The 18,981-nt window shown below is 38.6% G+C and overlaps 1 protein-coding gene across 25 annotated transcripts in view; it reads left to right on the top strand.

The window, feature by feature from the left end:
* Window positions 1-18,981, top strand: part of CDKAL1 (CDK5 regulatory subunit associated protein 1 like 1) — a 657,591-nt gene that overhangs the window by 556,883 nt on the left and 81,727 nt on the right. Inside the window, exon 13 of one of the 25 annotated variants that reach the window (XM_067006693.1) lies at window positions 11,575-11,772. The exons of the other annotated variants lie outside the window; for them this stretch is intronic. Within the exon in view, the coding sequence (XP_066862794.1) occupies window positions 11,575-11,772 (198 nt within the window). Of the gene's footprint in view, window positions 1-11,574; window positions 11,773-18,981 lie in introns of those variants that run through there. 25 annotated transcript variants of the gene reach the window in all.

The raw sequence follows: 18,981 nt of genomic DNA, 5'->3' as shown, positions 1-18,981 counted from the left end.
AACAACTCAGGTCATAGAACAGTGCATTTCCCCATGCTGAACCCTCTGCTGTTCCGCCACAGAGAAGGAGCCCCCCCCCCTCGATTATGGCTAAGCGAAGGGGGAGTTTGAAGGTGGAAAACACCAAAACTTTCATAGGCATATTGTATTCAGAAAAGCCTGGAATACCATTCTATGTGAGGCTTTAATTTTGCCTTAATTTATAGAGATGTGCCCAAATGGTCCTAGTAATTACTTTCATTTGTATAGTACCTTACACAAAGCACTTTACATATGAATCTTCTCACCACAAAGCCCTGTTCGCTTGAACAAGTTATTTCACTTCCTCGAGCCTCAGTTTTCTGATCTTTGAGAAATGGGCATAAAATTGCAAATTGTCCTCTTACCTCCACAGAACTGTGAAGGTCAAATGATGTAGCACTCAGTCAAGCAAGCGTTAGGTGTTTTTCCTCAGCTCGAGTGAAGTCACACACATCCGTTAACAACTGTTTCTAAAGTGACCACCGTGCAGTAAGTCCCGTGCCATGAGCAGGGAGCCCAGTGTGATGCAGGCGCTGGGAGTGGATCCTGCGATGAGACAGGTCACACTGAATCACCTGTCATTTCTTCAAAACGAAGGAAACAAGTGCAGGCGAGCTGGGACTCCGGGGAGGAGCAGCCAGGAGAAGGCCACCACTTCCCATATTTTCTAACGTTTCCTGTTTCGAGGATTCTCATTTGCTCTCCAGCAGAGGTGGCTTCAGCCACTCACGCAGAGTGGCTTCAGCCTCATCAGATGCGCAGAATTAGTTCTCCAGTTTCACTCGGCTTGAGCACTGGGTGGTCATGTCCCGTTGAGTTACTCGGAGCCGTATGTATCTGTGAGGTCTGCAGAGGTGGGTGGCGTGGGGCTCCTGCACACAGCAGACTCACAGCCTCTCTTTCCATTCTCCTTCTCAGGACAATGTCCTGACTGTTGGAAGTGTGCAGATTTTCACGTTTGTTCTTAATGATGAAGAGCAGAAAGTCTATACAATTTTTAAATTAAAATAATAATGTAAATGTTTTCATTTACTGAACTGATCTTTTCACATTCAGAATATCTCCTTTGTGGTAACTCCTTTGAAAAAAAAAAAAAAAAGATACCCAGAGCTTGTAACATTATTAAGAAAAGAGATTTTTTTTTTCCTCCTGTTAGCAACATCCTAGAGAACTGGAATTCTCTATTAACCCGTAGGTCAAGCATCCATCCTGACACACATCTCTTTTATTCTACCTCATTTGTAAAGGAGCAGTTTATTCTTAACTTGATTCCTGGACTCTTTTTAGGGAGCATTCGAAGTTAATCTCAACAAAGAATAGTAATTCAGATTGGCAATCTGTGGTATTAGGAAATAGAGTGAAATCGAGTAATCTTAGCATGAGAAGGAACCATAGAGATCATCTTATCTAACCACTGCATTTTGCAGTGAGGCAGCCACAGCCCAGAGAAGCTAAGTGTCTGTCTAAAATCACGTGGCTGGGTTATGGCTGATCCTATAATTCGATACACTACGCAACATAAAGAGTGATATCTCCTAAAGGTTATGGTGGACTAGAATGTAACGATTTTTATAAAAATAAATACATGTGAAAACTGGCTTGGAGACTTCGCACTTCTAAACTGGTGCCCAATATTATATCTTTCTACTGTCCTTAAATGGGTCTGGACAACACAATTGCCTAGTAAAAGAAAACGTATCCTCAAGTATAGCTTTGGGAGTCAGGGACCAGGAAGTTGTCTGAGCTCCAACATGTATTTTCTGGGTCCTGGGGGTTTTCCCTGCTCGGAAATGAGGATGGCTGACATGACCAACTATCAGCTCCATGGGGTACATTCTTCCCTAAAAATTCCCTAAAAATATTGCAGTTGATGTCCCATATCCCAGAGGAAAAAACGGTTTTGGTTTCAGACCCCAACCTCTAGAATCTATCCTACAAATTCCAAAGTAGGTTCAGCTCAAAATCAATATGGAAAGACCGGACTAGTCTTGGTTGCCTTCACCCTTAACCTTCTGAGTTTTGAAGTGAGGAGGAAAATATGTAGAATTATTTCTAGAGCCTCTAGTGTTATTACTGGGTTAGACTAGTCCCACTAAGATATTTTTGAACTCACCTTCCTACCCAGGGTGCCTTCAAAACTCTGCTCTTGTCCTATGATCAAAATAAGCGTCGTTTCTCCTACACTTTCCTATCCGATCCAGGTCCAGATCCACATTTTGGGGAGCCTGCATGGCCGATCAGCAATAATGGCTGTGGGTGCCATGACCAAAGGCTTTTCAGCAAACACAGGCAGGGAGTTGATTGGGGGAAATGTCAATGCCCTAGAACCTGCCATCCAACAAATAGTTTTTTGCTATGACTGTCTCACAAGATCCAGGTGAGGACCAACTTGGGTTCTTTTTCATACATGAAGTCATTTTTATGGAGATGCTTCTTGACATATAACAAAGAGTGACATCATTTAATACAGAGAATGCTCAACAAGGTGAAAGTCTGGAAAGTTTAGGTCTTCAACTTTATGGTATATTGTTTTTTACTTTTAAATATGATTTTCACCTTTAATCATCTGAAAAGTAGCACCATGTGAGTAACTGACTTTCTCGCCAGCCTGGCAAGTAGAGAGACCGTGGTGGAGATTAATGGGACCTGTGGAGTTTGGAGGCCTTAGTGGACTCCCTGAGAGATCAGACCATCACACAAAGGCATAGAGCTTAAACTAATAAGAATAACAAAGCCTAACCCGCAGCTCTGTCCCCCTTGTCCATTCACAGGAGCCTTGCAGGTTGTATGCACCCAGCTCCCTAGTTAGTGCCCTGCAACCAAGACCAGCCTCTCTCCTTAGTCATGTGGATTCTGACTCTACTTTGACTTGAGAAGAAGCTAATTATGGCTTGATTTTTTTTTTGGAAAGAATGATTAATAATCACTTCCATTTGGTGGAATGTAATCTGTGGAGGCAGCATTAATGTTTTTACTACCTTATGAAGCAACATAAGGAAGAAAGGAAAAACAAAAAAGCCTGTATACTCTTTTGCAACAAGCTATAAAATGATGTATTTAATCTTGAATAATTAAACAAAAACATTTTTATTCACATAATGTTACAATCATATTGCTAATACCAGCTTAATGCTTACTTTTTAACTAATTCATTTTCTCATTTGTGGCAATTGAGAAAGGTTTATTAAATCTAATGACTGTTTTAGGATTAAGTAGGGGAAAAACATGTTCTAATTACAGGGATGGATAAAAGCAAACTAATTAACCAAAAACGTGTATTTCCTTCCTCAGGGATGTCTGGTCAGGCATATCCGAGATGAACTCGGGTTACCTAGCTCCTGAGTTTTTTAATCATGTTTTTAGATTGCATTTTTTACACCATCTGTACCATTAACACGACTGTAATTTCTGTCACAGTTGGAAGCTTCAGTTAATAAATGTTTTGTTTTGGAGGGGGAGGGGAGGCAGACAAGAAGATGGGAATGTTTATGAATGAACCAAAGGAAGAGACTGTGTCTTAACGGAGGGGCCTGAAATGAAATGCTGGACATTGGTGACTGGGGCTTTGGTGTTGCCCTTCCGTGCCACACATCATAGCTTACGTTTACTTGGGAAAATAGTCTTAATTCATCCTTTAAAAACAAAAAAATCTTATCTAATAGAAAGTATAATCACCAGCTAATAATAATAATACCTAAATAACCTCATTCATGTATAACACTATATACAGAAGAATAGGTAATTATTTTATGAAACGCAGAAGCATTGATTTTTCAGTGTTTTGTATATCCTGAGCAAAGCACAGGATCGCAGTACTACAGTTTGAATTCCAAATAAATTATTTTATCCTTTTTTGAAAACATTACAGGTTTTCTGGATATGAATTCCTTTTTTAGCTAACGACTACCACCACAGGCTTCTTTAAAGCACACTGATTTTGTTTTCACAACTGGAGAGAACAATCAGAGGTTTTAAAGCATCTGATTGTAATTTCAAAGAGTGGTGGTGTACTGATAAAATGTCCGCAGGAATAGATAATAAAGTTGGGGGGCAAGTTGGGGGGAGACAGGACACAATGCGAGCTGCAGATTGTTGCCCAAAACCAAGTACACATACTTTTCAGATGGAAAAGATTACCATTCATGACGAAAAAATTATAAACTCTATGAAGACCCTATTTTTAGTTAAGTCCTAGAATACTAGGATGAAATTTTACATCTGGAAGCAGAAGCGACATTAGATTTCATACTGTGAAGGAAACATCAGTATATATTGTGTGCCTGGTATCTGCTGTGTGCTTAGGGAGACAGATGATAAAGATACGAGTCTCCCTGAAGGAGCTCACAGTGTAAGTCAACATTTGGGGGACTAGGAGTGGCAGCAAAATAGAAGTTGTAGTAATTTACTTACAAAAAAAAAATTTTAAGGAGAATTTTGGTAGTAGTGGAAATAGCACTTATCTGGTTGTAATAATTTGTATATACAGTGGCCTTTTGACATTTGCTGGCCATATCCTAGAGCCTTTGTGAATCCTCAAATTCCCAAACAATCTTATAGCTTATAATTGCAATCCTAAATTATGCTAATAAAAGTATTTGAAAATTTAGAGTGGCACCTTCGGGCCTGTCTGAAAGAGACTGTGTACATTGGCAGTGAGGAGGCCATGTAAAGATGTGAAACACTGGGAAGTTGGCTGTCTTCACTCTTTAAGTGAGTCCATCCCATCTACCAATGTTGAAGTAATTTGGGAATTCCCAATCGTGTGTCACCAAAAAAGCAAATAGATAAATGTCCTGAACATCCCAGTTCAAACGAGTAGTAAGGATCTCACACTCATTGGAAAGAATTCTCACGTTAATTGTGCATTTACCAAACAGCACAAACTTCCAGGAGCAAGGAAAAAAAAAAAAAAAAAAGGCTGTTGGGTATTCATAAACAAGGTACACAGGTATTCCTTACTCACTGCGCTAAAAGTCAAAACTTGCAATGATTCCTTCGGGAGCATCTGGTGGAAGCTTGCTTTCACGGCCTTCAGTCCAGGACCATGTTCTCTAGCAGTGTGTTCTCTGTAACAGAATTCCACCCCTGAAGGGACCGGTGCCGATATGACTTTCGTTATCATGGAAGTTTCCCTACATAACCAAATCTTCACCCTTAAAACAAAACCTAGTTAAGATAATGAGGGCAAGTGTAGTCAAAGCCTCCATAAAGTTTGCTTGAAACTTGGCTCTTAATGTCAGTTAACCAAACACTCTTATCAATGAAACCAGTAACCTTGGAATTGGTCAGATTAAGCATTCAAGTCAACTTAATATTTAAAACGCTTTCAGATAATTGCCACAAAGCCTTATTAAATGCATCAGCCCAATTTCAAGGTTGTCCTCAACTTCATCCTGACAGGCTTTTCCATATTCCATTGCCGGCTTTCTAACTTACTTTTCACCAGACCCAAATGAGAGTAATGAAAACAGTCAAACTGCTCATAAAATGTCACATCACTATGAGAGCACACATTATTTCTACAGATATTTTCTGTCAGTCACTAGATCACTGCTCAAATGACAGCAGTGCCTGCCTGGAACATGCTTGAAAAATGACAATCCCATACTGTAAAGACTACTTCAGCAGTAAAATTTACTGATTTGTCCCTTTGATCTCAGCCTACAAAAGATACCAAATGTTACTCAGGAATAAATAAAACATTTACAGAAAAGAGGAGAAAAGGTTATAAGCTTCATTTTGCTTATCAATGTCATTTCCAAGCCAACAATTTTATTAGGGGTAGGGGTATGGTGACATGCTATTTTTAGTTCGTAGGGGAGAAGTGTGACATTTAGAACAAATGTCATAGCATTTCTTCAATAAAAATCCATGCTGTCAGCTGCCTAGCTCTAGAGAATTATAGAAAAGCTGTACTGAACCAAAAGAGAAGCAACAATATCTTGATTTTTCGCTTAACCCTCTCAGACCCAGGCTCAGTGTGGACCGACATTAATAACAGTTTTTGTTGTGTAGCTTGGGGACGCAGGCCTGTATTTGCACAGAGTGTTTCTTGAAAGAATCTGTTCTGTCTACTTAGGAAATGACCCTGTGTTCAACCAAAGCTTTGTGACCTATTGTATTCAGTGAACCTTGAGGAGAAGCAATTTCTTCACAAACAAAAGAAGAACTCAAATACCTACTAAAATAATTATTCCAAGATGAAAGCCAGAAAATGACTTTTTATTGACTGTAAACAACAAAATGAGCAGCAAAAAACAGTAGAGGAGATAATTACTAGAATTTAATATAAAAAGAAATAACATGTAATGAATGTAGTTCTTGTTATGGAACTTTTTGTCCTTATCTCTCCCACTTTTTTTCTGGCATCTGTTCATATTCTACCATGAAATATCTCTGGGTTGTTCTTTAACTTCTCAGGACAAGAGCCATATCTTACATTTCTCTCAGTTCCCCACAGTGCGTAGCACAGTTCTTGATAAAATTATTGAACAGTGAAACCACTGGTTTGGGAAATGTGGTCCATATCTAATTTTTTAAAACTTTCTGGCTCTCCCTAGCATGCCACCCCCGCCGCCCAACACACAGTGATGACTTGCAGGTTTTGCCATTTTTAAGGTTCAGATCTTACTCAGTCCACCCTGACTCCTTTGGATAATAATAGTCGACTTTGCTGACAGTGACCTATGTATGCACTTTTAAAATAAGGATCGTTATTTCATTAAGTGAGGAGATGGAGACATCGGTGACTTTCTTAGTGTTCTTTCCCCTTGCAAATAATTCTGTGCTTTGTTCATGATCTTTCCTTTCCTTCCTGTCTCAAGAGGTTCCTCTCTTCCTTGACAAAGCTCTTCCTTCCCTTTGACTCTCAATCAGGTCTCTCCAGGCTTTCTTGGAATTCTGTCATTTGTCCCCAGGAGTCTCGAGGTCTCCTCTATTCTGGGTCTCCTTCCTTTTTGCTTTCTGGTGGGCCTAATAATAATCTCCACTTTAACCTGCCTTCTTCTCTAATGCTAAACATGAATGAACACTCAGTAGGTCCCAGGCATTGAGCCAGGTAATACACATGGGTATATACACTTTCGAACAAGGTAGAATCCCTTCTCTTAAATTGCTGACAACTGCCAAACCGATTCAACAGGTAATCTGTTCTGTATATCACCTCCACAAACAATCATTCAGTAAACATTTCCTGAGTCAAATTCAAGTGACACAGTGGTGGCTAATGACAGTCCTTGCTCTCAAGGATCTCATAGTGTATGCAATTCCTAGAGCCCGTACCAGCTATACGTCTCATTTTGAACTTGTACTTGTTTCCTGTCCCAAATTCAGAAGTGATTTTATATGTATCCAGAATGCTTAGTGTGGTTTTTCTTCAGTTTTGGTGGAAACATTTTGAAGGCAAAGACTGTTTTTCCAAAACTGAATTTTTTTTTAAACATCTTTATTGGAGTATAATTGCTTTACAGTGGTGTGTTACTTTCTGCTTTACAACTGAATTGCTTTTTATCTTTCATGGTCATTGCCTGACAGGGGACCCTAACCACAGGGCCACCTCCTGCAGCCACTCAGGCTGTGGACTGTTCAGCTCCAGGGGGACCAAACACATCTCAATCTAAGGGGCTTTTGATGCTCAGGAAGTATTTTTGTTTGACTCTTGGGATGCCAGCAATTTATGAAACATTGTTTTGTTTTCTAAAAGGCATCCCTGAATCCTTTCTTTCTCCTACTCTTTTTAAACCCACCCACCCACCCAGTACATAAAGCCATGGGAATAATTCATACTCAGTGGTTCAGAAGTAGGTGATGTTTTGAAAATTCATTTTTATATGAATTAGATACATATGATTTAGTAATATGTATATGACCCCAATTGTATTCCTAACCTGTTTTTTCTAATAGTGTTTGTTTTGGTGTTTTTTTAACATCTTTATTGGAGTATAATTGCTTTTCAATGGTGTATTAGTTTCTGCTGTATAACAAAGTGAGTCAGCTGTATGTATACATATATCCCCATATCTCCTCCCTTTTGCGTCTCCCTCCCACCCTCCCTCTCCCACCCCTTTAGGTGAACACAAAGCACCGAGCTGATCTCCCTGTGCTATGCGGCTGCTTCCCACTAGCTATCTATTTTACATTTGCTGGTGTAAATATGTCCATGCCACTCTCCCACTTCGTTCCAGCTTACCCTTCTCCCGCCCTGTGTCCTCAAGTCCATTCTCTATATCTGAGTCTTTATTCCTGTCCTGCCCCTAGGTTCTTCAGAACCATTTTTTTTTTAAGATTCCATATGTATCTGTGTTAGCATACGGTATTTGTTTTTCTCTTTCTGACTTACTTCACTCTGTATGACAGTCTCTAGGTCCATCCACCTCACTGCAAATAACTCAGTTTCGTTTCTTTTTATGGCTGAGTAATATTCCATTGTATATATGTACCACATCTTCTTTATCCATTCATCTGTTGATGGACACTTAGGTTGTTTCCATGTCCTGGCTATTGTAAATAGAGCTGCAATGAACATTGTGGTACATGACTCTTTTTGAATTATGGTTTTCTCAGAGTATATGCCCAGTACTGGGATTGCTGGGTCGTTTGGTAGTTCTATTTTTAGATTTTTAAGTAACCTCCATACTGTTCTGTGTGAATTTACATTCCCACCAACAGTGCAAGACGGTTTCCTTTTCTCCACACCATCTCCAGCTTTTATTGTTTGTAGATTTTTTTGATGATGACCATTCTGACCGGTGTGAGGTGATACCTCACTGTAGTTTTTGATTTGCATTTCTCTAATGATTAGTGATGTTGAGCATCCTTTCATGTGTTTGTTGGCAATCTGTATATCTTCTTTGGAGAAATGTCTGTTTAGGTCTTCTGCCCATTTTTAGATTGGGTTGTTTGTTTTTTTGATATGGAGCTGATGAGCTGCTTGTATATTTTGGAGATTAATCCTTTGTCAGTTTCTTTGTTTGCAAATATCTTCTCCCATTCTGAGGGTTGTCTTTTGGTCTTGTTTATGGTTTCCTTTGCTATGCAAAAGCTTTTAAGTTTCATTAGGGCCCATTTGTTTATTTTTGTTTTTATTTCCATTTCTCTGGGAAGTGGGTCAAAAAGGATCTTGCTGTGATTTATGTCACAGAGTGTTCTGCCTATGTTTTCCTCTAAGAGTTTGATAGTGTCTGGCCTTACATTTCGGTCTTTAATCCATTTTGAGTTTATTTTTGTGCATGGTGTTAGGGAGTGTTCTAATTTCATTCTTTTACATGTAGCTGTCCAGTTTTCCCAGCACCACTTATTGAAGAGGCTGTCTTTTCTCCACTGTATATTCTATTCTTGCCTCCTTTATCAAAGATGAGGTGACCATATGTGTATGGGTTTATCTCTGGGCTTTCTATCCTGTTCCATTGATCTATATTTCTGTTTTTGTGCCAGTACCCTACTGTCTTGATTACTGTAGCTTTGTAATATAGTCCAAAATCAGGGCGCCTGATTCCTCCAGCTCTGTTTTTCTTTCTCAAGATTGCTCTGGCTATTCGGGGTCTTTTGTGTTTCCATACAAATTGTGAAATTTTTTGTTCTAGTTCTGTGAAAAATGACATCTAATGGTGTTTTGACATGACTTTTTAACACTTGTTATCTATATTGACAACCTCAATGGCAGGGTGGAGGTATGTGATTTCTTTTCATCATTAAGCATTGTCATTTCTAACCATGGATTCTCAAATACAAAGGAAAATAATTGCTCTTGTATGGATTTATTTAAGACTATAATGAATTAACCTAATGTCATTGGAACTTGGGTTGCTTCTGCTTCTATTCTGATGTCAGTGAACATATGTCACATTTCTTCTGTTATGGCAGCTGTATAATCATCAATAGCAGTATTTTATATTAATCAAAATATAGGATGTCTCACCTTCATCTTTGTGCACACATAGGGGTTTGGGGGGGGGGGTGTCACTGTCTTAGCTAGGAACAGAATTCCTCTTAGGAAAGGAAATTACTTTGTCTAGGAAACTATTTTGATAAGTAGTTTAATGGACAAAGAAAACCTGAGACCATGAATGAGAAGGCAAAAAGTTATGAAAGATAGAACTAATGCTTGGCAGTAGAAAAATAGAGGGAATTTTTCTCTCATTATAAACAGAAGACAGAGTGATTAAAGAGGGGGAAGAAGTGGGGAAATAATAAATATTCAATTAAATAAAATAATTAATAGTTAATAGGTGATTTGCATTTTCTCCCTGTGTGCCTTTAATCACAAAACAAAGTCAGAAGACCAAAAATTGGGAACTAGATGTGATCTTGAGAATGCAAGCCCCCCAGATGTTGAAAGTCATATGGAGAAAGGCACTGTACTTTTTTTCACAAGACAAGGTGTGGAAGTTTGGAGCCTAGATCTGAAGGGGTAGGGAGACCCCAGATGACATCTTAGTTTCATATATATTCATTCCTGGTTTCCTCATCCACAAAATGGAAATAATAAAAGTGTGTGTATATGTGTGTGTATATATATATATATATATATATATATATATATATATATATATATATATATATATATATGGGTTGTCTTAATGATGAAATATATATGGGTTGTCTTAATGATGAAATAAATTAATACAAGTGAAGAGATTAGAAAAATGCTATAAACATAGTATGCACCGGATGTTGCCATATACATCACCCATCCTCATTGCAAGCATGCATATAATAGAACATTTGGGTGTGGTTTTCATGTACATGCTTACAACTCAGTTACAAAGAAGTAGTACATATAAAACCCATTCTAAGGAATCAAAATTGATTCAGTATCCCTTCTTTCTAACACCTTCATTTCTCCTTTAAATGTAAAGTATTTTATACTTCAAACAAATAAATGATGAGTGATTTATTATCTGTATGTCAGTATTATTTGGCTCCATATGTCATCATGTATTTTAAAAGACCAGAATCTTATCAAAATGTTGATATATTTTCCAATCTATATACATTTGCTCTTCAAGAGAAAAAGTTGTGCTTTGTTTCTAAAGCAATGGTATAACTAGGACTCATTAGACATAACTTTTAAAGTTTTAGTCATTGGGCTCTTGTCTGCATGAAATGGAAAAGCAGGTTACTTTGAAGAAGTTAGCTTCAGCGGTTGCTAAATGCTGTACTGTGTAAAATATTAAATTACAGGGATGGTGATGTTATTTTGAGAATGTAATTACTCTGTGTTTTGATTGCTTCCTTTTAAACCTTTAGGCCATTTACTGCTGACCAATTTTGGTAGCCATTTATGTTCATGAGAATTGGTTTACCATATTGATTATAATATATCTAGAAACTTAGCTATAAAAAAAACTATAATTCAAATCTAAATAATCCTCTAGAAAAACATTTCTCCCTAAGTAATTGCTTATTTTACTTAATTTTTCTCCAGAATTATTGTTTTTAATCAGTGTGTTTGGGAGGAGGTAGTAAGTGGGTAATGTTTAAAAGCTGTAATATTTAATAGTGATTTCTTTTATAGTTGGGAGGGGACTTTTGAAATAAAATATTCTGTTTTAGCTCAGCTCAAGTTGGAAATCCAAACAGGAAACATGGGAGGACAAGGGGAATCGTTGTGGCAACAGGAAGGGCGAGGAACCTGACTTGAGGAGCTCGTGGAGAAGCCTGACCTCGCGCAGGACATCCAGTCAATCCCCTGACTTTCTGCTCTACCTCTGGGCACCTTTCCAATCTAGTCTTTTTTCTCCATTCTTGTAACCTCCCATTTTTGCACTTTTTACATTTTATTGTTATTGCTTCCTTCATTTTCTGTCTTGATACAACGAAAGCTCTTTAAGAACAAGGACTGTATCTGCTTACTGTATCCATAGTGTCTAGGACATTTAGAAGGTTAATGAGTATTTGTTGAATGAGTTAGTGAATTCACTTATAAGTCACTTTGCAAGTTTGTGATTATTCACTATTCCAAAGACCCATTTCCCATGCCTTAGTATTTAGTCTTGCTGGGAATTAAATTCATAAAATCTGTGAGAAGGACAACCTGCCAGTATGTATCAAAGCTTTCCAAGTGTATAGAGGAATATATTAAAAGAAACAGTCATGAATTTGGGTAAACATAAATCTATGCGGAGGTTCATTGCAGAACTGTTTGTAATAATAAAACGTTAAAAAAGAAAAAAACCCCTAAATATCCAGTAATGGGTGATGGATTAATAGATATGCTACACTCACAGGATATAAGGCCATACAGTCACTGAAAATCATGTCGTAAAGGAATATTTAATGATGGGGGAATGTTTATTGATGTGTCAAAAATGGAAACAGTATGACAAGATACCATGTATCTTTGATATCAATTTTATTAATAATCACAATATATTTGCTTAGAAAAAAATAAGACTGGTAAAATACACCACAACATTAACAGTAGTTATCTCTAAGTGACAGAATCTCGGGTGATTTTCATTTTCTTTTTTGGTGGCCTTTCTGAATTTTTTGAAGATTTCTAAAACAAACATGTAATGCGTTTGTAAAGAAGGGTGGAAGAAAGGAAAGTTTTCCAGTGCCATTTTGTGGGGTGATGGAACAAGCCCATGAGGAAGGAATTGAAAGGTACATGGAAGGTGAGGAAGGGTGACCTTGTGTCCAAGGAAGAGACAGATGGCTCAACAGTTAAGAGTAGCAGCCACCAAAGAATTTGTTTGGTGGGGTTCATAGAACTCAGATAGCTAGAGAGGTGCAGAGAGATCCCTGGAACTGGAGGAGCAAGATTGGTATGCATACCTTTGCCATTGCTTTGTCATGGAATCCTCCTAAGAGTATCAAGCCATGTGAAGTAGGTAGGAAACAGAACCCTGGTAAGCTTTGTCTAGGGGAAGGGTCTGCAGTCTGCCTGGGTGGCTTTTATTCAACATAGGATTTAAGCACATTTTTTAGCCATATATTCCTTTGACTCTTAATATGTGTTTATTGATTTCTTTTTTCTGCACCTTGTTCTTTGTTTCTGCAGTGATATTTTGAGAGACAGTGGGTAGAGTGGAAAGAGATGGGCTTTTGAGCTTGGCAGAATTCAGCAGACAGGACTTTGATCCTTACTCTTTCCCCTCTGAGCTCTATGACCTTGGACAACTTTGCTTCGATGCTCTGAGCAAGTAGTGTTAAAATGAGGCTGATAACAAGTACCTTGGAAGGTTTTAAACAAGATGAATGTATGGAAAGTCACTAGCGCAATGCCCTTCACAGTAATAGACAGCCAATAAATGTTAGCTGTTGTTCTTAAGATTGTATTTTCCTATTGTTCTTGCTTACACAAGCACAGTATATCTTATAATTACAAAACCACATGCTTGTGTTGATGTCTTGTTTTGTCTGTAGTTTTTAAATTTTTTTTTTACTTAAGCAGTGTAAAGAAAAAAACTAGTCAAAATCTTTAAGAAGTTCAAATCTTCACCGGTAAAAGCAAGATGCCTTGTTGGTTCTGAGTGATCCTAACCAAAATCAATAGTGTGGTGATACTTCTATTTCATTATGACATCTACCGGTCACCTAAACTGGCCTTCTTGAAACAAAGCAGTCTTTGAGAAATGCAAGGCCATCACTCAGCCTTGTTATGGAAAACTGGCAGACACCTGGATGTGCTCAGAGGGACTGTGATTCCACTTCTCACTCCATAAGCAACATCCTTCTGTTGTGAATTAAATCTTCACAGTCAAAATCTGGGTCTGCATGTGCTTGTTTATTTGGAAAAGAAATGTTACTCAGAGGCGTTTTATTTGTGATAGTTACGGAGCAGGATGAGAGTGAGCGAGCTGAATATTGGTGTAGCGCGCTCTCTCCATGCGAAGATGCCTCGCCAGCATGTGTTTTTCTTTCTGGCTTAACTATCGTTTCCTATTACGACAAGGGACAAGTTATATTTTATACATACGTGTGAGTATAATGGTTTACATGTGCCGCTAACATGTATGGATATTGTATGTATTCTGTATGTGGATTAATGTATATAATACCTGAGGCTGTGCGTGTTAGTGAACTGGTTTCTATTTACACAAGAAAATGTTTCTGGTTTCGCCCACCCTTACTGTATCCGAGAGGGTAAATGCTGTTCTCTTATCTCACATCCCAAGCTGAGTTCAGCATCTGGAGAAACTTAAGGTCCCAGTGCATCAAATTATCATGCTCAAACTGTTGTTTATTACAGTCCATTTTGTCCTGTCATTCCAGTGACAGAATGTCAAAGCTTTTCTTTCCGTTACCTTCAGCTCTCAGCATCTGCAGGGATCTGATGTGCTGTTCCTGCTTTACTCAGGGAGAAAAACTCAAATGCTCAAGATGAAGGCTACAGGCCACAGGACTGCAGGCACTGGTTAACCCCTTTGCTAAAGCTCGGGGTGGGTTTATGCCCTGCCATTTCCCTCCCTGGACCACAAAAGCACACTCCATTTTATGGATATCTGGTAGTTTCTTACATATTTCTGTCACTCTTCTTTTGAGTAGCAAATAACCACAAGCAAATCATGGGTGATAGCATTCATGACAGGGTAAGTCTAGAAATTCAGTGCGCATTTCATCTCTAAATGTTTCTACAACTGTGTGGCCTGTAATCTGAGTGATTTAATTTGGATAAATGGGAATATTGTATCCTATAAAACTCAGTCTAGAATAGCTAAACATGCACGTGAATTTCCCATTGAATGTTTAGAATCTTCGACTTACAGCCTTTATTTTTCAATTAGAAACATGTGTACCTAATTACGTATTTTTAGTTTTACATGACTGTAATCATATATATCATTATACATGATTTGTCCTTCCAGGATGAATTTTTGTCCTGCCAAAAGATACTTTCACTTCTAGGATAGAATGCAACTTCTCTTACTCAGTTAAGAGAAAATCTGCCGGTAGTGAAAAACACCACACTGATTACAGGTGAGCAAACATTTGTATATTTCTACTCAAACTCTCTTTTGGCCCAGGCAACACTCTTCTCTCACCTGAACTTCATCAGTCACCTGCCAACTCATCCCTCTGCATTCATTCTTGTTTCCCTCTCAAATCTGTTCACCCAAGGGAAACTAGAATGCTCTCTTATACCAATAAATCCGATAATACCACTTCTCTGCTTGAAACCGTATGATGACTTGCCATTCTTGCGGAAAGCCCTTCTGCGTGGAGGCTGAATCTCTCCCCACGCTCCCCTGGGGCCCACGCTCCGCTCCGCGCACACCTTGCCGCCTTCTGCTCCCTCACGCAGGCACCATTCCTTCTCCTGTGCTGTTTCTCTGCCTGAAATGCTCTTCCTGCCCTTCCTCACTGCATTAGCTCCTGGTCACCTTGCCGATCTCACCCCCAGAGCTTCCTCAGAGAACCTTCCCCAGGCCTCTCCTAGGCCAGATCACCATCATGGTTAACAGGTGACACTCCTCTTAAACACACATCAGAGTTACCATTTTACACTTGTGTCGTTATTTGATCATGGTTCATCTCCCTTGCTAGATTGGTAAGTTCCATAAGAACAGGGACCATAGCTGGTTTTGCGCACCGTGGTATCACTAGAGCCCAGCCCAAAGCCTGGCATACGGTACCTGCTCAGTGGAGACTTGTAGAATTGAACGAAGACGACCGTATCTGTAGCATATTCTATTTTATGAAAGTATATCCTCAGTCACCCTGGTTTACAGTTTTCACAGATATCCACTAGTTGTTGTTATTTTTTTATTGAAGTATAGTTGATTTACAAGGTGTTAATTTCTGCTGTACAGCAAAGTGATTCAGTTTTATATATATATATATATATATATATTCTTTTTTATATTCTTTTCCATTATGGTTTATCACAGGATATTGAATATAGTTCCCTGTGCTATACAGTAGGACCTTGTTGTTTATCCATTCTGTATATAATAGTTTGCATCTGCTAACCCCAAACTCCCACTCCATCCCTCCCTCCCTGCCTCGGCAACCACAAGTCTGTTCTTTACAGTTATCCACCCTTAACAGTGACACCTAATTCACGTAATTATCACTCCGTTGAGATCTTGCTTCCTTTGTATATTTGTTTTGTAGTCTGCAGTGTAGACTAGCCTTTTAAAAATTTTAAATCCCTGCTTCAGGCAGGGTTTGAAATGCGAAAAGTTCCCTCTAGTTTCACCCAGCATTGATTGGGTTTGAGGATATGTTTCCATAAGAGACAAGAGGGGGAGATTATTGACTTCCTAGCAACACTTGAAAAAGATCTTTGCAAGGAGGCCTGATTATTTTCCTATCCTGTATTTCCAGAACAAGAGATAATTTTGAAAACAAACAAACAAAAAAAAACCACAACAACCACTGTGACACCAAATGTATAGGAATTGTTCTTATGATTTTGGATTACCTTCTGCTTTTGTCCATTTGTGACAGTTCTCCAAGGGAACACTTTGCTTATCTGGGCAGTATGTAGCATATTTGTGGTCTGTAAATATTTTTGTAGATCCACTTTAAACCACATAGACCTAGGCTTGAGAGTTTCAGTGAAAGATCAGTAAGAACCTTTGGCTTTGAAATGACATCTGAGCATCCTACTTTTTCATTTTCATTCCATCTTTTGGTTTCAAGGGAAAAAAAGATTTTTTATTCACTCTACTTTTTGGATACATATGTATTTTTACTTAAACAGTGGCTAATTCGGTCAAGAAAATAGCTGTTAATTAGAAAATGCAAGTTTAGGAAAAATAGGAGTCAATTATAATACAGGAAGCCTAGGGGTTATGGTGAAGGTAGGGTCGAAGGTGGACAGAGAACATGACCTTTTGGTGTTACCAGCTTGATTTGCGTGTCACAAGCGCAGAATAATTACCTTTCTCCTCTGAGTTAAGAGATTGTGGAAACCTTATATAAATGGGCCCATCCTCCTCCTGTACTTGACGAGGCTACATTTTTCTCCCCTCCAAAGATAATGTACAAGATTGACATTATCAGAAGAAAAATAATGTTGGTTGCTGTTTCTTTCTAAACAGTAGCAGATAAGCAAAGACCATTTTGTAAGTATCAGTGACTTCCTGCTTCATTAAAAGATTATTTACGTTCTGTGGAAAAACACTATTTAAATGGTAGTTTCAACAAGCAAGTTGTATCTGACTTTCCAATCAGTGTAGGAGATAAACTGTTAGCAATAACGAACAGATGCCCACTGAACTGAGAATATACGCTTTGGAGATAAAGAACTTTGGGGTGGTTTTAATCAATTCCTGCCTTTCAGGAGAATTTGTCCACTTAATATATTTATAACAGTGATCTTAATTTGAGATTTATAATGTTTCCGAATATATGTTTTTGAATGTACACATAAAAATTAAATTTAGAGGAAAGAGTCTCAGAAATCACTCTTCTATAAAGCTGACTATAAACTCTGCTCCTCTGTTGCTTCCATTATGGGATTGGAGTAATTAAGCAGACATAATATAACACATAAAGGCATTTATTAGGCTTTTATTAAGGCTTGATAATTTGAGTTTCAGATTTTAAATCTCAAAGGGCTCATAATTGTTGTCATTTTCTACTAAAAGCCACATTTAGAAAGAAGTTAAACTGCAGTGCAAAAGAAAAGATGTGTTTGAATGGAAAGTACAAAGTGCCATTTTCATTAATTCAGCACTTGAATGTGAGCGCCTATTGTGCCTAGCATGAGGCTTTTAATCAGTAATAAGACACTGCTTCCCTGAGTTAATTTATGCTGATTTTTCTTGAAACCCTGTTACTTGCAGGAAGTAGACGTTGGAGATGGAGATGTGCCTTGGTAGGAAGGGAGAGATTGGTTTCAGACTCCAAAAATGTGAGCAACTAATTTGCCAGACCAATTTAAAATCTTAGAAAGGTTTTCAATTTGATTGTTGACTCAAGAAACACACTGGGACAGTTCCAGGACTGGGCAGGGTGAATTCAGCTTTGTAACACTGAACAGCCGCCTTCTGGTTAAACAGTGTGTCCTTGCAGTTTTAACCTTTGTTTCTAAAACTTCTGTCTAACAAATATTAGTGTGTGTGGTATCTTTGAGTCTTTAGGATCTTTTTTCGGCGTATTAATTTGTTTGGTACTGAAATTCTCTCTGTGGATATTGTAAGGAACGGAACTTCACTGACCCCACAAATTTCATTGAAATTTCGCCTCTCTGATTATGAGCCTTAATTTACTGCTTTCTCCCCAAAGTCTAGAGAACATCCGAAGTGGCATGCTTGTCAGGACAACAGATAGGATATATCCACCTCATCGTGTCTCCTTATGGATTCCTAATTCCCCATAAAGCTGCAACTCTCTGGGGTCACGAAGATAAACATCTCCCCGAGAGAGGCAACGCTTTAAAATGTAAGAGACCCTAGAACTGAAAACGTTGATGGAAAAGGGATGAACGGGGCTCAGCGCTGTGAGATACATTCCACTGCTTTGCCTCGAACCAGCCCTGGCCCAAGATTTGAGGTGGATGAATTGCAGTTAATGGAGGCTTTGCTCTAACATTGAAAATAAAAACAAAACTGCCGGGCTCAGATAAACTGAGCATCACGTTTGTAGTTTTCCTTTCAAGGACCGATAATAAGACTGTTGATGTCTCATTTACTGGTGTCACACCTACACCCATCTATTATAATCCATCAGGGTAGACTCACTGCACACACACAGTGATATCAGGGAGTCTGTCTCACAACACACAAAATTGGGCCTTAAATTCATGCCTGATGTAGGGAGCTAGCAAATGGTCCTTTTCACCTCTGCTCCACGTCTCATTCAGTCCTGCCTCATGGAGAAGTTACTTCTCTGGAGATGCCAGAAGCTGAGGTGGTGGTTTCCAAGCTCTGGTTCTGTCCACCTACCTCCTGGGGTTTGTGTAGTAATCTTTGCCACCTCTCAACATTAGAGGCCTCGCACACATCCCTCACTGCTTTTGGTTTTTTTCTTTAAACATCTTTATTGGAGTATAATTGCATTACAATG

Source organism: Kogia breviceps, chromosome 10 (genome assembly GCF_026419965.1).
Source record: "Kogia breviceps isolate mKogBre1 chromosome 10, mKogBre1 haplotype 1, whole genome shotgun sequence".
Lineage (NCBI taxonomy): Eukaryota > Metazoa > Chordata > Mammalia > Artiodactyla > Physeteridae > Kogia > Kogia breviceps.
Note: the sequence above shows the minus strand (reverse complement) of the source record. Positions and strands in the feature narration are given on the sequence as shown.